This window comes from Podarcis gaigeae (assembly GCF_964106915.1).
Source record: "Podarcis gaigeae genome assembly, chromosome: 5".
Taxonomy (NCBI): domain Eukaryota; kingdom Metazoa; phylum Chordata; class Lepidosauria; order Squamata; family Lacertidae; genus Podarcis; species Podarcis gaigeae.
In genome coordinates, this window is record NC_139681.1 from 67301431 (window position 1) to 67318645 (window position 17215).

Consider the following 17215-nt stretch of genomic DNA (forward strand, 5'->3'; position numbering starts at 1 on the left):
GCTTCACTCTACCCCCAGTCCTGATGCTTCTGCATCAGAAAGGACACAGTGTAAAACCAGACTACTGGTTTGTTTCTCTCCAAGCAAACCACAAGTGGAACCTAAGGTTTGTTTTTGGTTTACTGATCGTGGTTTGTTTGTGGGACACAAACCATGAGCCCATACCTGCATGTAACCTATCTGGCTTGCTTCTCCCCCAGAGGGCAACAGGCAGGTGCGGAGAAGGAGTGAAGCACAAACTTTTGAACAGTGTGTGCCAGCACACTGTTCATTCTTTAAATTAACTGTGGATTAAGGTGGCATGCAAACTGGGCCATTGTCTAAATATGCACAGTTCTGCCACATAGTGGTGTAAGTGTGCTGCTGCTGCATTGTATCCAGTCTTGCTTTAGCCTGCAGCCACTGAGGATAATAGCAAATGGGCTATTGATATGAATGTTGTTTCCAGTATATAATGGAAAATGATCACTGAAAGTCTGTAAGTAATGATGGCAGAAAATAAAAACACAGATGATAAACCTGGGAAGGCAAACGTGTGTGTTGTCAGCCAGGTATACAACTTCCTTATTACAGACAATATTGCCACCTCTGAAATCACAGGCAGGGCCTCATCATGATTTATGACTTAAAACTCAGTCCTAACGTGCTCTAACAGCCACTTAACAAGTAACAGCAAAATTATTTGAAATGACAGAGAAATCCTACTTATTTTTATCTTTGCTATTTATAACATGGTTTCAACTATCTATTTTGACTGCTAATTTCCTTTTTTTAAAAAAACCGTTTGCTTTTCTACGTTTTTAATATAAGGCACTTTTTAAATGTTAGAATTCTGACACGTCTTTTCAACGTATATCAATCATGCCTCAGCACATCAGTCATTACATTGTCTTTTTTAAACAGGTCCTTGTCTAGAACTATTTTCAAAGTAAGTGCAGAAAGTTTGGCAGCTGGCGTCTTCTCTGAAGTAATGTAAATTACTGTAGTGTGCGTACATCAAAATTTCATTTCTGTCTTTCCTATGTATTTAATATTCTACAGAAGAAGAAGAAGAGGAGGAGGAGGAGCTTGGATTTGATATCCCGCTTTATCACTACCCGAAGGACTCTCAAAGCGGCTAACATTCTCCTTTCCTTTCCTCCCCCACAACAAACACTCTGTGAGGTGAGTGGGGCTGAGAGACTTCAGAGAAGTGTGTCTAGCCCAAGGTCACCCAGCAGCTGCATGTGGAGGAGCGGAGACGCGAACCCGGTTCACCAGATTGCAAATCTACCGCTCTTAACCACTACACCACACTGGCTCTCAGTGTACAGTGTTCCCCACCCCCACCCCCGAATATATACCAGCAGAAAAGTTTGTGTGGTGTTGTATTATTTTGCAATGAGTGGAAGGAAGAATGAGAAATATCCAGTCTAATTGCAATTTAGAACAGTGATTCTTCTCTGCAGCACCCTTACAGAGCTGTGTGGTTACAGAACATAGGACAGTGTGGCACAAGAACTAGGATTATAAAGAGGAGTAAAATCAGTCATCTTCCCCGCCTTTCCCCGCACATTTAATCTAAGCTTAAAGATGAATGCTAATGATAATAGGGGAAATTGTCGTAAAATCAAATGTCTCTATTTAAATATGTAAGGGAAAAGATATGTTGTAAAATGCAGCAATCATTGAAATATTTTTGCTGGCAATAGTGTGCTTCCAGGGGTGAAGTCAAACTGCTGCGTTAGCAGCACCAAATGACCTCCCCAGGGAACAAACCTGGGCAGTGTGTACGGAGGTCCAGGGCTGCCCAGATGATAAGACCCGACTCTCGGCCTCGCTGATGTGGTCCAAAGGAAAGCAGAGCCATATGTTTGGCACCAGCTTGGCTGCAGGAGTTCCAGAAGGAACAACACACCATTCAACCATCTTAAGGACACCACTCTGGATTTGTGTAGGGTTTACTCTTTAGTCTTTTATTCTCCCAGAGATATCCCACAAGGCAGTTGGAGGTTTAGGTTCAGAGTTTTCCTTCCCAGGCTGATGAGCCCCATGTGCCCCTCACATACAGGTACCTCTCAGCATGGCACATTCCCTGAACACAAGAAAAAGCACATGAAGGCATGTCCTGGGACAGGGGATGTAACCTTGGGAGAATCCCAGCACCTGGGTTACAATCAGTCTGCTAGCCAGAGGTTCTCCATTCTTGCTTCAGCTCATCCTGTTTTCTGAATGATGTTGTTAGATGTTGGTGGGAAGGTATTTATTAATAAAGAGTTCCAGCATCTGAACAAAAGCAACGTTGGCTGACAGCCGGCTACATTTCAGCCAGCAGCGAGCTAGTAAAGCAAGTCTGCCCCTGGCAATGAACCCTGGGAGATGAAAAATATTTTTGCCTGCTTTCTTCCAGCATGAGTCACAAAAATAAAAGGCTAGAAGACAACATATCAGTATGGCCACAAGCTCAATCTCTGCTCTGAAAGATCTCTCCACTCTCCACAGCAGATTTAGGTTGTGCACCTGCAGTTATAGAAAGGGGGGAAAGAAGAGTACCGGTAAGTCCCATTTACATAAGTTTTCACCATTATTGAATATCACCCAAACAGATTAAAAAAAACTGGGATAACAGAAATATATTTGCCTATGATGCAAGGACCTATGGATATTATATAACAAATCTGCACTCAGTTTGTGATATGGCAACCCTACTGCAGCCCACCATCCATGTATTGTGAGGGACTATTGGCTGCTTACCCTTTTTATTACTCTTTGCAATCCCAGACAGGCAGAAAAAATAAGGTCTATTAATCTCTTGTTTGCCTGCCAACCATAGCAGATGAAGTGGGAGGCAAGGAGTTCACTTGGTGGATCACAGGTTTTGCAGACCTGTTTTAAACTCCTTTATTGAATGTTCATCTGCTATTTAACAAGGAATGACCCTAGTGTTTGAACTTCCAGGGATATAAAAAAGCATTAAGCCAATTATTCTACCCAATTGTTATTGAGAGGGAGCATAGCTCAGCGATAAAGCATATGCTTTATATGCAGAAGGTGCCAGGTTCAATCCTTCACCTCTCCAGTGGATTAGGTAGCAGGTGAACAGACAATACTGGACTAAAGGAATAATCAGGCCCGATAGACAGCAGCATTGTATGCTCCTATTGGTAAATAATTCAGAAGCCTTTTTCTGGCTTAAAATGCACTAACCGATGAGTGCAAACACTATGGAATAAATGGCAAACAGTTGGCACCTATATTAAAACAAAACTTTATTAAAGTTATGAAATAACAGCCATAATTTAAATTATTATTTGCTGTTTGCATTTAGGGTTTAGCTCTTTTACCAAATACTCTCTTTTTTATATATATAAATATTTATTAAGAATTTTTTTGAGAAAAAAAACATAAATAACAAACAACATTGCTTATGTCATACACAAAATTCTTTTACCAAATACTCTCTTCCCTTTCCCTGACACTGGAATCCTGCCCACTGCAAATTTTCTGGTAATAGCCTAAACAAAGTGCTGGTTATGCAACTGATTTGCAGTATTCAACAAACATATACTTGTTGAGATTGACTGTTCGTATTAAACTTTAGTGAATCTAGGCAAACTGCATAAGGCAACCAAGGCAGTTTCTGTGCCAAAGCCAGGCCGAAACCATGATAGAAATGGATCTAGAAAATCAGTCTTCTCCCAGAGTCAGTGGATCCCGTCAGTGACCACACACTCATAATAGTATTTTACTTAGAATAAAATCCAGTTTGATTTGAAAACTGCCTCCAATTCAATTAATCTGTGTTAAGCAGAACGTAACAGCTAGCACATAAAGGCATTCTTGCAATTCAGTGATTTTTGAAGATTTGAAGAGAATATTAAACTACAGCCCTTCTACTCTTTTTGTAACCCTCATTACAAATGCTGAAAACTTATTTACCTTTACTTTCTTAAACCATTCTTTAAATGATATGCAGCTTTTCTAAATGTGGGTTCTGCTTCCTCCTTGTGGCAAGTACAGAAACTGTTTAAGACAGCTAAGAAACACAGGATTTCAAATGACAGATACATTTCCCACATGATGGCACTGTTGGGTGGTTTTCTTTCTGAATAATGTTGCTCATTAGCTAAAACATATACATTTCATTGTGCATTTTGGAAGCTTCTGTATTAATTTTAAATAAGAATGGTGATATTTTACAACACAATTGTACTGCGGTACATTATGTTTTGGGGATAGTGGTCATTTTGTAGTGGGGAGTGAACTTAGCTTTCTATCCCTCCTAGAGGCGGATTGATAAAATGGTTGCTCCCAGGAGACAGCTCAAAGCCTGATAGACCTAGTCTTTTGTTGGTTTTTCTGTATACTTGTTTTTTGCTGTTTTCTAAGTGGTTCATTTCTAAGTTGCTTTGAGCCATATTTATGTGAAAAGCAATATACTGTAATCATATGTACATGTTCACTGCTTTGTTCAGTTGAATTTACTCCCTAGTAAGTGCATAAAGGGACATGGGTGACGCTGTGGTCTAAACCACAGAGCCTAGGGCTTGCAGATCGGAAGGTCAGTGCTTCGAATTCCCGTGATGGGGTGAGTTCCTGTTGCTCTGTCCCTGCTCCTGCCCACCTAGCAGTTCAAAAGCACATCAAAATGCAAGTAGATAAATAGGTACCGCTCCGGCGGGAAAGTAAACGGCATTTCTGTGCGCTGCTCTGGTTCACCAGAAGCAGCTTAGTCATGCTGGCCTATGGAGCGAGATGAGCGCCGCAACCCCAGAGACCTAACGACCAGGGGTACCTTTACCTTTTTAAGTGCATGTAAGGCTGCAGCCTTCAAAGATACAGTTATAAAGGGCAGTTGGTTAATTCAAAGTTTGGAGGGGGTAAATGTGTTTTCAATGAGCTTCGCAATCCACAATCATGGGCTGCTTCACACATTTCAATTATGTGTGAAAAGCATGCAGTTTTCACACTTGACAGTGAGTAACAAAAGTGCACCCCCCCCCCCAATATTGTAGAAGGGTGCTTTTGTTGACAAGGGGTTCCGACGATCCATTTAGCTCCCCACCCCTCCTCCCAGGAGCGAAAATGTTTCCCGCCTAAATTGTCACGCTCCCCTTCGCACCACAACCACCCCCATCATATCAGGCCACAACCACCCCGAGTTGGAGAAGGACCCGTTCAACCAATCAGCGTGCAAAAGCGGAGCAGCCTCCGCCAATAGGGCACCAGTAGGGCGACCAAAAGGGGCGCGAGAGAGGCCGTTGCCCCCAACGGCTGAACAATCGACGTTAGTCTCAGACGGGACAGGGCGCAGAACGCTCCACCGGGGACCGTGAAACTCGTCATCTCCGCGAGGCGCCATGGTAGGGAGCGGGGGTTTCTGTAGTGGGGCTTTGGGAGGGAGGGACGGCGTGGCGGGTGTTGAACCCCTTCGGCTGAGGGTGTTCTGACGGGAGCCGTGAGCTCGGGGTAAGAGGGTGGTAAGTAGGGCCCTATGGCGAGCGGGGAGACGGAAAGCCGAGGTCTGCCGCATCGTGCGCTGCGAAGGCCGGCCGACTCGTGGCGCGCGAACACGAGGGAACGAGCGGTTCCGGCAGCCAATGGAGAGCGGCCGCGTGACCCCGAAAGGCGCGAATCTTGCGGAGGGAGTCGGTTGGCTTCGCGCCGTTGGCGGTCTTTCCTCAGGGCCGAGAGCGCGAGGGCTGACCGTCGCTTCGCCTCAGATTCGCCATGGTGGGGAGCGGTGGAATATTGTGGTTTTGCTATTAAAGGGTGGCATGGAGGAGGAGGCGTGAAAGCGGTCGCTTTCCTTTGAATCATGCCCACAGTGGGATAAGTCGGTGTTGAAATGTAAAACAGGTTATCCTGACATGAAATCGTGGAGAAGGGCGAAAGGGGGCCGTGGTCGGGAAGGAATTCACTAATTATTAACCGTTTGGGAAGTGCGTAGTGGCCAGATTACGGCAAAATGCTGTGAAAGATGACAGGTAATGAGTGCATAAGTAAAACTTGATTGGATCATATGGGAGGTAAGAGAAATACATTCCTCTTTGAAAGTGTTAGTTAAACAGGCCTCGGATATTCCATTAAATAGATTAGGCTGAGATAGTGGTGTGTTTGAAAAGAGAGCCACTTTAAAAAAATAGTCTTTGGTATCTGTGATGGTACAATTTTTTAAAAAAAATTCTCGAGTCATTTACAAAAGAGCAAACTAATTTTCACTCTTCTATGTGTCTTCGTTTTGTTGTTTTTTTTAACAGCGTGAGTGTATATCTATCCATGTTGGACAGGCTGGTGTTCAGATTGGTAATGCTTGCTGGGAGCTGTATTGTCTGGAACATGGAATCCAACCTGATGGTCAGATGCCAAGTGACAAGACCATAGGAGGTGGTGATGATTCTTTCAACACTTTTTTTAGTGAAACTGGAGCTGGCAAGCATGTGCCTAGAGCTGTCTTTGTGGACCTTGAGCCAACTGTGGTTGGTAGGTATATTGCTGCTTTCTGATGTATGAAATTGCTAGTGTTAAATATAGGCTATATTGCAGTTTTGAGCATTATATTAGAGTTATTATAGATTAATATTAACTTTAGCAATACAGATTTTACAAAATAGTTTTGTGGCAAGCTATCTGTTTTTACCATTTCATGCATAATGTTTTAAGGCTAAATGCATCAGGCAAAGGTGAAATAGGAATTGTTTACAAGATTCTTTATAATTTTTTATAGATGAAGTGCGTACAGGCACTTATAGGCAGTTATTTCATCCTGAGCAACTTATTACTGGAAAAGAAGATGCTGCCAACAATTATGCCCGAGGCCACTATACCATAGGAAAAGAGATTGTTGATTTAGTGCTGGATCGCATTCGCAAACTGGTAAGTTTTAGTAGAAAACTAAGAACAGACACCAACCTATTTCGCTACCTTTCAAACTAGCCAGAAAAAAAATATTATATTATGAAAATAGGAGAGTACATTTAAATGGAAAGTATCATTAACAGGCCATAAATCCAAAGGACACACACAACCAAATTGCTAATCACACCCTCCTTACCACCTCCCATCTTTATACAAACTTAACTTACAAGTAAAGACCCATCAATCTTGAATTAATTTGACATCTGCACAGACAGCTATAGAACTACTGTAAGTGAGTAGGTTTTTGTAACACATACACTTGTACAGAGAGCAATAAAATATCAACACATGAGTATTGCATAGGGATCTTCTATGTTCACAGGTTTTGGTATGTACAGACTTCCCATGTTCTGGTTTAGGTCCTTAATCTTAAAGGTATGATTTTATTGTGTCAGAATAGAGTTTAAAGGTGATTGAAATAGATTTAGTAGACTTAACAAAGACAGGAAAATTGGTTCTTTATTGCACATTAAAAAGTATTCCCAAAGCCATGCACTGTAACTGACCACATAAATAATTAGAAGTCATTTTTGTGTCTTAGATGGGGGGGGGCATACACCAGTAACAAGCTAATTTTATCCAAGGCAACTATGTTATCTGAAATAGATAAATAAATAAATTCTCTTTCGTTCACACACACACACCATTTTTTAATATTTTTCTAGAAGTCTTTGATTTCAAGTAAAATGTACTAAAGATTTCATTTTACTACTTATTAAATTCAGTGCATTGTATCAAACATTAAACATCTTTGTAGACCCACTGAAATTAATGGGCTTGATTAATTTAAGTTGACTTATTAGTTTTACACTAAATAGAACTTACTAGTGTAGAATGCAATACTGAACTACTGCTTAGCTTTATCTATCAAACATCAAAACAGCATATTTCATGAAATAATCAGACAACATTGAATAAGTCTAGGATCATTAGATTTTAAGACTTAAAGAAAAATGGAAGGAAATTTTTAATTAGCCAAATATTTTAAATGCACACAGTGAAAACAAGTGATTTCTAGGAATGATTTGTACATTAAGTACACACTTAGAATACTAATATTTTGCTTGCTGTCTTTTTCTTCTAGGCTGATTTGTGCACAGGTCTTCAGGGTTTCCTTATTTTTCATAGTTTCGGAGGAGGCACTGGCTCTGGATTTGCATCTTTACTCATGGAAAGACTGTCAGTTGATTATGGCAAAAAGTCCAAATTGGAGTTTGCTATTTACCCAGCTCCACAGGTATCTACTGCTGTAGTAGAGCCTTATAATTCTATCCTTACTACACACACAACATTGGAGCATTCTGACTGTGCCTTCATGGTAGATAATGAAGCTATTTATGATATATGTCGACGCAATCTTGACATTGAACGTCCCACTTACACCAACCTAAATCGTCTCATTGGCCAAATTGTTTCATCTATCACGGCTTCACTCCGTTTTGATGGTGCTCTGAATGTAGATCTGACAGAATTTCAGACAAATCTTGTCCCATACCCACGAATCCATTTTCCTTTGGCAACATACGCACCTGTCATCTCAGCTGAAAAGGCATACCATGAGCAGTTGTCTGTCGCTGAAATTACTAATGCATGTTTTGAGCCAGCCAACCAGATGGTAAAGTGTGACCCTCGCCATGGCAAATATATGGCCTGCTGCATGTTATACAGAGGTGATGTTGTCCCAAAAGATGTCAATGCAGCTATTGCAACTATCAAGACAAAGCGTACCATTCAGTTTGTGGATTGGTGTCCAACTGGATTCAAGGTATTTTTAAGCATTTTAAGTGAATTTACAGAACCTTTCAGCCACTTCTTTATGGGTGGTTTTCATGGTGCACAAGCTGTCCATAAGTTCATTTTTAATCTGTTGTAAATTAACAACTAATAGGTAGTTGTTTTCACATTTGCCATTTTAGCAGTGCAGTTGTAATTTTGAAAGTGAAATTAGTCAAATTAGTTCATAGAAAATGCTGCACTAATCAAATACGGTTTTAAAAGTTTCTTGAAGATGCAGGCCTCAGTCTAAAATGACAGGGTACATTTGTTCATTTATGAGGCCCCTTTCATTCTTTCAGAGCAGATCCTTGTCACATAGTTGTATTGAATTCCAAAGATTTCCAGATACTTCTTAGAGGCAGGCCCATGTGCCGTGCTTCGTAATCCAAATGGGAGAGTATGTAGTAATCAGTGCACTTTAAAAACACTACGTATGATATGCAAGTGCATTTTAGATATCCCAGCAATATTAAATTCATGTAAATTACATTTCTTATTTGTCACTAAGAGGCACAAGATATCTAGTAGTTTGGAAAGTACATGGCCGTACCACTTTTTTACTAATTTGTGGCAGTTAGCATTTCCTATCATCATTAAGCTCTCAAAGTAGAATATTAAAGGGTGAGATTTTTCCTTTAAAAATCTAGCTAAGGACTATTATTGTTTCTATTTTTTATTTTCCCTTTTACCCAGAGTACTCAGAGCACTATACAGTGGTACTTCGGGTTACAGACGCTTCAGGTTACAGACTCCACTAACCCAGAAATAGTACCTCGGGTTAAGAACTTTGTTTCAGGATGAGAACCGAAATTGCGTGGCAGCAGCAGTGGGAGGCCCCATTAGCTAAAATGGTACCTCAGGTTAAGAACAGACCTCCAGAACGAATTAAGTTCTTAACCTGAGGTACCACTGTATATAGTGGCATCGCATTTTATTCTCACAGACTTATAAAGTAGTGTAGGCAGAGAGATTGTGGCTACACTGAAAATAAGCTTCAAAGCATAGTTTGGGATTTGAGTACAAGTCTCCTTGATTAAAGAACAACTGTTTGCTACACCACATCAACTAACCTATTAAAAGTAAAATAAAAAAGTATGTAACAGAAATCACCCCTTAACCAGATAGCTCATATAGAAATGGGCTGCAGATTTTTACTCTGCGGAACAAAGACATTTGGGCAAGGAAGGAGGTCCAGTTTCCTCCATTCCCGTCAGCGCCCGTCATTGCTTTTACTGATTTTCAGAACTGGAATAATGTAGGTTTTAAGAAGTAGGGTTTGCCTATCGTTTTTAAAGTATTTGTTCAGCATTTGGGGGGGAATTAACTAGATAGAGAGACTTTTAAATAGTTTGCCCTTTCCTGGTAGATTTTGTATCTTTGTGTATGCCAAAGAATGTGATCCTAAGATATTAATAAGTTAAGCGTATATTTAACAGTATTGTTACTATTATTATTTGAATTTATATACTGCCCTATACCCAGAGGGCTTTCTTGGCTGAAATATAACTTAATGATGACTGCATTCTGAATGTTAATCCTGTGTAGTTTTATTGTTTTATTGATACACACAACCCCCGGGTCAAAAGTACAGTCTGCTCACAGTGGGATCCTCATGATTGCCCACAAACCCATTTGTCCTTCCCTCCCTGTGGTGTAGAAGCAGAACCTCAGGACATAGTGGAGAATAGATACATACATTTTTTATATTCTCACCTACCTGATTCAAGTTGCTTAATATTCAGTTCACCTCTAATTTTCTTTCTGTAATGTCCTTGCCTGCTGTAATGGGAATTAAGGAAAAAGCAAAACTCATAAGCCCTGCAATGATTCCCTTGAATGTGGGTGGTGGAGCATTGTGCTATAGGTAAAGGTAAAGGTACCCCTGCCCATACGGGCCAGTCGTGTCCGACTCTAGGGTTGTGCGCCCATCTCACTTAAGAGGCCGGGGGCCAGCGCTGTCCGAAGACACTTCCGGGTCACGTGGCCAGCGTGACAAGCTGCATCTGGCGAGCCAGTGCAGCACACGGAAACACCGTTTACCTTCCCGCTAGTAAGCGGTCCCTATTTATCTACTTGCACCCGGGGGTGCTTTCGAACTGCTAGGTTGGCAGGCGCTGGGACTGAACGACTGGAGCGCACCCCGCCACGGGGATTCGAACCGCCGACCATGCGATCGGCAAGTCCTAGGTGCTGAGGTTTTACCCACAGCGCCACCCATGTCCCTTGCGCCACCCGTGTCCCTTGTGCTATAGGGAAGCATAATTAAACTTTCATTTTTCTTCTAGGTGGGCATTAACTACCAGCCTCCTACTGTTGTGCCAGGAGGGGATCTGGCCAAGGTGCAACGTGCTGTGTGTATGTTAAGTAATACAACTGCCATTGCAGAAGCTTGGGCTCGTCTTGACCATAAATTTGACCTGATGTATGCTAAGCGAGCCTTTGTGCATTGGTATGTTGGAGAAGGTATGGAGGAAGGAGAATTTTCTGAAGCTCGTGAAGATCTAGCTGCTCTTGAGAAGGATTATGAAGAAGTGGGTGTTGATTCTGTGGAAGCTGAGGCTGAAGAAGGAGAAGAATATTAGAAAAAAAGTAGTCAGATGATTATTTGAAAATATTTTCATACTTCAGTTCACTTGTTCTGTTTCAAATAAACATTTAAGCGTTCTAGCAGTTTGGTTTAATCATTTAAAATAGCTTTAAAATCTTTCTTAGAATAGTTATAAATATATTCTGAGAAAAGTATAAAATAAAGTTTCTGTCAGAAATGCTATATACTGCCTCCTATATTTGAAGATCTACTCTTCCTTCCCCCTTGCACTCCTTTTGCAACAATCTTGAAACCTGAAAAAATTATATTGAAAAGAATCATACTAATACGTTACAGGATCCTAAATCTTAGCAGACATGTCTTTATAATGAAAATCACATGGGGATATCATTGTGCACATTGAGCTTTTGTTAAATAAAGAAACGAATGAATATACTGTATGTATAGCTTCTGTTATTTCTTTTTTTTTAAAGTTCCGTTTCCTATTCTATGGTTTAATAGAACCTGATAATGGTGTTATGATCACCCTTATACAGGACATTTCCAGAATCAGCTGGAAAGAATACCTCATGAAAGTATCCTTAAAGATGAGGTAGAAAAACTATGTAATCTGTCCATGTAAATTTTAAAATAAAGACAAATTGCAAGCAATACATTGAGAAAGGGAATATAAACCCATCTTTTCAGGCAGTCAAGAGTCCTTTACAAAGGTTTGGAGTCATACCAAAGAATAGTATTTGTGTCTTAAGAATCTGGATCATAGCATGAAGTAGCTTCCAGTTCATGTGCAATGCCATTCTGTATTAGAAGCAAAATTCACTGTGTTTTACTCTGAGGTAAGTACATACAACAACCTTAAGCAGCAATAGCATACAGTCATTAACTTTTTTGTTACTCAGTCGTTAAACATGGATGCCTATTAAAGCTCCTGATTCTAGATCTCTTGTCTCTGCTATGCAAAACCTGCAACCGAAAACATTTTGACTGGTTGCAGGGGTAATTGTGATAAGTAATAATGGCAGCCTGTGTGTTTGTCTTTATTGTTGGGAATCCAAAGACTTATTAAGATTCATTATAATAGAAAATGCTGTTAAAATTTGAAGAATTGGTGCTATTTTATATTTGCACGTTCATTCAAAATTGCAATGCTCTCAATGTTAAGTTTACAGTTAAACTTGGGTTGCATTTTTTACAACCTTTGAATACTTTTCTAGCCCCCAGCTAGTATGAATAGAGCTTGCTTGTATTTATCCCTTGTCCTGTAAAAATGAGCTTTAATGTTTGCAATTATTTGAACAATGGGTAGGAATGAAGGAGCCTGCGGCCACGGAATACTTCATGGCCTTGAATCAGAAAACAGATTTAGGGTTGGATGCAGTGCCGTATGAGGGGTGGATATATGATACAGGATGGCCAAAGGTTTATGGAATGCATATCCGGGAGGATTGCTCTTTTAGAGCTCTGCCATCACCGGCGATCTCCAGCATTGAATGTGTTGGTCTCGTGTGGGGCACCAAGGAGAGCTTGGCTGGTGTACCGACCACCCAGCACACCTGCAGCCACCCTGTCAGGCCTGCTGGAGGTGGTGGCGGGCTGGGCCTTGGAGTTCCCAAACCTACTGGTTTTGGGAGACTTCAACGTCCATGCCGATGCCGCTCCCTCCTCACAGGCTCTGGACCTAGTGACTTCCATGGCAACACTAGGGCTCTCCCAGGTTGTTTTGGGCCCCACTCATCAAGCAGGCCACACGCTGGATCTGATCTTTGGGGCTGGCATAGATGTGATCATGCTCCCTGCTGTGGAAGTGCCATGGTCTGATCACTATGCTCTGAAAGCCAAGATAGACTTCCCGCTCCTCCCCGGCTCGGGTGGCGAACCTATTTGGGCTCATCCGCGAAAACTGATGGATCCTGATAGATTCCGACAAGCCTTGTGGAACCCTGCTCCTCCTGGTGACTCATTAGATGACCTTGTTGAGGACTGGTATAACCGGCTCTTGGCAGCCATTGATGAGATCGCGCCTAAGCGCCCTCTGCGACCACGTCGAAACCGGGCCCCTTGGTTTACTGAGGAGCTCCGGAAAATGAAGCGGGATCTCAGACGGCTAGAGCGAGTATGGCGACGGACTCGTGACGGAGCCTCAAGAACATCTTATAGGACGCTTATGAAAGCCTATGAGATGGCTATGAAAGCTGCTAAGAAATCTTACTTTGCAGCTTCCATTGCATCCACTAGCTCTCACCCGGCGCAACTTTTTAAAATAATTAGGTCAATAACGTCCTTAGGAGGACAACCAAATTTAAGCACAAATTCGACCCACAGCTGTGAGGCATTCACGAGTTTTTTTGCGGAGAAAGTCCTGTTGCTCCGCCGTGACCTCCCTGCCAATTTAGATACAGTGGCTGAACTGGAGGCCCCTCGACTGACTTCAGGTCCAGTGTTGGACCATTTCGATCGGATACTCCCTACTGATGTGGATAGATTCCTCCAAGTTGGTAGGCCCACCACCTGCCTCCTTGATCCGTGCCTGTCTTGGCTGATTAGGGAGTGTCCAGATGTTGTGCGGACCCCCCCGGTTGAAATTATCAATTTGTCCCTTGACACGGGGACATTCCCAGGGGAATTGAAGGAAGCAGTGGTATGCCCACTCTTAAAAAAAACTTCATTAGATCCCTTAGACCTATCCAATTACCGCCCAGTTTCAAATCTTCCATACCTGGGTAAGGTAATTGAGAGAGCAGTTGCTGAACAGCTTGGTAGGTTTCTGGAGGAAACATCGGCATTAGATCCATTTCAGTCTGGTTTCCGTCCTGGTTTTGGGATGGAGACGGCTCTGGTTGCCTTAACAGATGATCTCCGTAGACAACTGGATCGAGGCGGGTCAGGACTGCTGATCCTTTTAGATTTGTCAGCAGCCTTTGACATGGTCGATCATGATCTTCTGGACCACCGCCTTGCAGACGTGGGGATACAGGGCATAGCCCGTAACTGGTTGTGCTCTTTTATCTCTGGTCAGGGACAGAGGGTGGCACTAGGGAGGGAAATGTTGTCGCGCCACTCCTTGGTGTGTGGAGTGCCGCAGGGCGCAATTCTCTCCCCGATGCTTTTTAACATCTTTATGCGCCCCCTTGCCCAGATTATCCGGAGCTTTGGGCTGGGCTGTCACCAATATGCTGATGACACTCAGCTCTATCTGCTGATGGATGGCCACACTGACTCGGCCCCGAACACACTGACCAGATGCTTGGAAGCTGTGGCTGGATGGTTTCGTGGGAGCCGATTGAAACTAAATCCTTCGAAGACAGAGGTCCTATGGCTAGGTCGGGATGGCATGGGGATGAGGGACCAACTCCCTTCTCTTGCGGGGGCCCAATTAGTGCCATTGCCTTCCGTTAAGAGTTTGGGTGTAATCCCTGATGCCTCCCTTTCTATGGAGGCGCAAGTTACAGCAACAGCCAAGGCGACATTTTTCCACCTTCGCCGCATCAAGCAATTGGTCCCTTACCTTTCCCGCCCCGACCTGGCCACAGTGATCCATGCGACGGTCATCTCCAGGCTTGACTACTGTAATTCGCTCTATGCGGGGCTGCCCTTGAAGCTGTCCCAGAAACTCCAGCGGGTACAGAATGCTGCAGCGAGGCTCCTCACGGGGTCTCTGCCATGGGAGCATATTCACCCAGTGCTTTTCAAGCTGCACTGGCTCCCAGTGGAGTACAGGGTCAGATTTAAGGTGCTGCTTTTGACCTTTAAAGCCCTTCACGGCCTAGGACCCTCGTACCTACGGGACCGCCTCTCCTGGTATGCCCCACGGAGAGCCTCAAGGTCCATAAATAACAACACCCTAGTGGTCCCAGGCCCTAAAGAAGTTAGATTGGCTTCAACCAGAGCCAGGGCCTTTTCAACTCTGGCTCCGGCCTGGTGGAACGCTCTGCCTCATGAGACCAGGGCCCTGCAGGATCTGATTTCTTTCCGCAGGGCCTGTAAGACAGAGTTGTTCCGCCTGGCCTTTGGCTTGGAGCCAATTTGATTCCCTCCCTCTCTCTCTCTTTTCCCCCCCTTTCTTTTCCTTCTCTTCCTGCGATGAGGCTACATTTTAATATTTTAATGTTCCATTATTTTAATGTATTTTATTTTTGTTTTTAAGTTGTAACCATTCATCTTGTTTTTATTATTGCTTGTAAGCCGCTCTGAGCCCAGCCTTGGCTGGGGAGGGCGGGGTATAAATAAAAAATTATTATTATTATTATTATTATTATTATTATTATTATTATTATTAGCCAGCACCTTATTTCTGTATACATTAGCTATTATTGCAGAGATAGTGTCAGGGTTGGCCTGTGACTGGGTAATTTTCTGTTGGATTAAGAAATAGCCTCTCCCATTCTCAGGGCTAGGAAGGTCTCAGCAGCCATCTGGGATTTTGGAAGACATTGAAGGAGGGCCCTTCTATTTCAGCAGCTGAATTATAGAGATTTTGATCACTTGGGCCCTGGAATGATCCGGGGGGGGGGGGCAGGTACTAACCATCAATGGAGCTGTTAAGGTCATACATCCTATTTTGCAAACAAACTTCCAGATTTTGGGCTATTCAGCCCACGTAAGCTTAATTAGATAATAATGACTTGATTCATTGTATCAATAAGAGTGCAGCATCAGAACAACTGCAAGAGCTTAACGTTCCTATGAGTACTATGTGGCAAAGGTATTGTGAAGAGCCCAGTTCGAGTTTTCAAAGGTGTGTTGTCAAATGGGAGTGGTCTAATTTCAAAGTATTAACTTGCCTCCCTTTAGCCATAAAGCAAATAAATTGGAAACGTGGAGTGGAGGGAAAATGCTAATAAAAAGGATATACAGTGGTACCTCGGGATGCGAACGGGATCCGTGTACTCATTGTTCCAAAAGAGACAGCAGTTGAAAAGTTAATATCAGTATGTTAGAAGAGTAGAATGATTAAAGTAGAAGAAATGATAGTCAACCAGCATAATGGGAATTGATTTCAGCATAATTATGGGAAAGGCCAATTGAACTTAATTGTTAAGGAAATTTTAGGTCTACAAAAGAGAGAAGCAATTCCAACACTAAAGCCAAGTTGACCTGTACATGACCATTGCTTTCTCATTTCTTGATCATTCTGATTATGAATGAGCTGCCTCTGCAAACGAAAATTCTATCCCGTATTTGCTCTGTGAGAGCTCATTTTAATCAAATGATGAAAGTGGTTTTCTGAGGTTACCTGCAGATAAGGTATATGGCTAATAAAGCAATTGAAAACCAGGAGATGACTGAGTATGTAGATCAGCTATCAAGAATATCTTGAAAGTATCCACATGAACACAAACAGCTTAAATAAATTTTGTATATAATGAGTTTTAATTAAAGGCTATAAACTTCAGAAGGCAGTGTCCCTAGGATTTAGTAGAAGCAACTACTGTGTTGAGCAGAAAATCCTGCCCATTAGTAAGATAGGACTAACAGGATTTTCACAAACAATTTACAAGTTGACACTATACATCTTGATGGGTCTAGTAAAGTTAAACGAACTTAATTTTGAGTTTCATAGGTGATCAGGAAGAAATATCACTGGTGCTGTTTTTGCTATAGGCATATGTGCAGCCTGTTTGTCCATAAATTCGTATTTTAAAATTTATTAAGTGACATACATTAAGATGTTAAATTCTTACTATTTTCAATTCTGACATTGCCTTATGATGAATATTCAATCCACATATGTAATGGATGATTCTGTCATAGTCTGCCCTCTTGTACTATATAGCGTGGGGAAAACAGCAGATGACTCATAACGTGCAAGTTTCCTGGAACTGAAGGTCATGTTTTATAAATGACTTTAATGATTGCTCAAAGTAAATTAGAAACTTTCTTACTCAGAAGTAAAACTCACAACTATATTTTGATTTCATCTTCAACGAAAGTGTTGTAGAATGAGCAGACTAATCTCATTCGCACCAAATACACTGACATCTCATTCTGTAAATG

The 17215-nt window shown here is 42.1% G+C and overlaps 1 protein-coding gene across 4 annotated transcripts; it reads left to right on the forward strand.

The window, feature by feature from the left end:
- Window positions 1–5186: 5186 nt before the first annotated feature.
- Window positions 5187–11654, forward strand: LOC310846073 (tubulin alpha-3 chain). 4 transcript variants are annotated; one of them, XR_014565118.1, is made up of 5 exons: window positions 5187–5342; window positions 6240–6462; window positions 6707–6855; window positions 7982–10537; window positions 10926–11654. XR_014565118.1 is itself a non-coding variant. In XM_083742120.1 (5 exons), exons 1-5 carry the CDS (start codon window positions 5340–5342, stop codon window positions 11253–11255), a joined length of 1353 nt encoding a protein of 450 aa, XP_083598246.1. In that variant the 5' UTR covers window positions 5188–5339; the 3' UTR covers window positions 11256–11654. The 4 variants fall into 4 exon arrangements, 2 of the variants coding, with proteins under 2 accessions (XP_083598246.1, XP_083598247.1); XM_083742120.1 differs by having other exon boundaries at window positions 5188–5342; window positions 7982–8662; window positions 10959–11654; XM_083742121.1 differs by lacking the exon at window positions 5187–5342 and adding an exon at window positions 5587–5712 and having other exon boundaries at window positions 7982–8662; window positions 10959–11654.
- Window positions 11655–17215: the final 5561 nt, after the last annotated feature.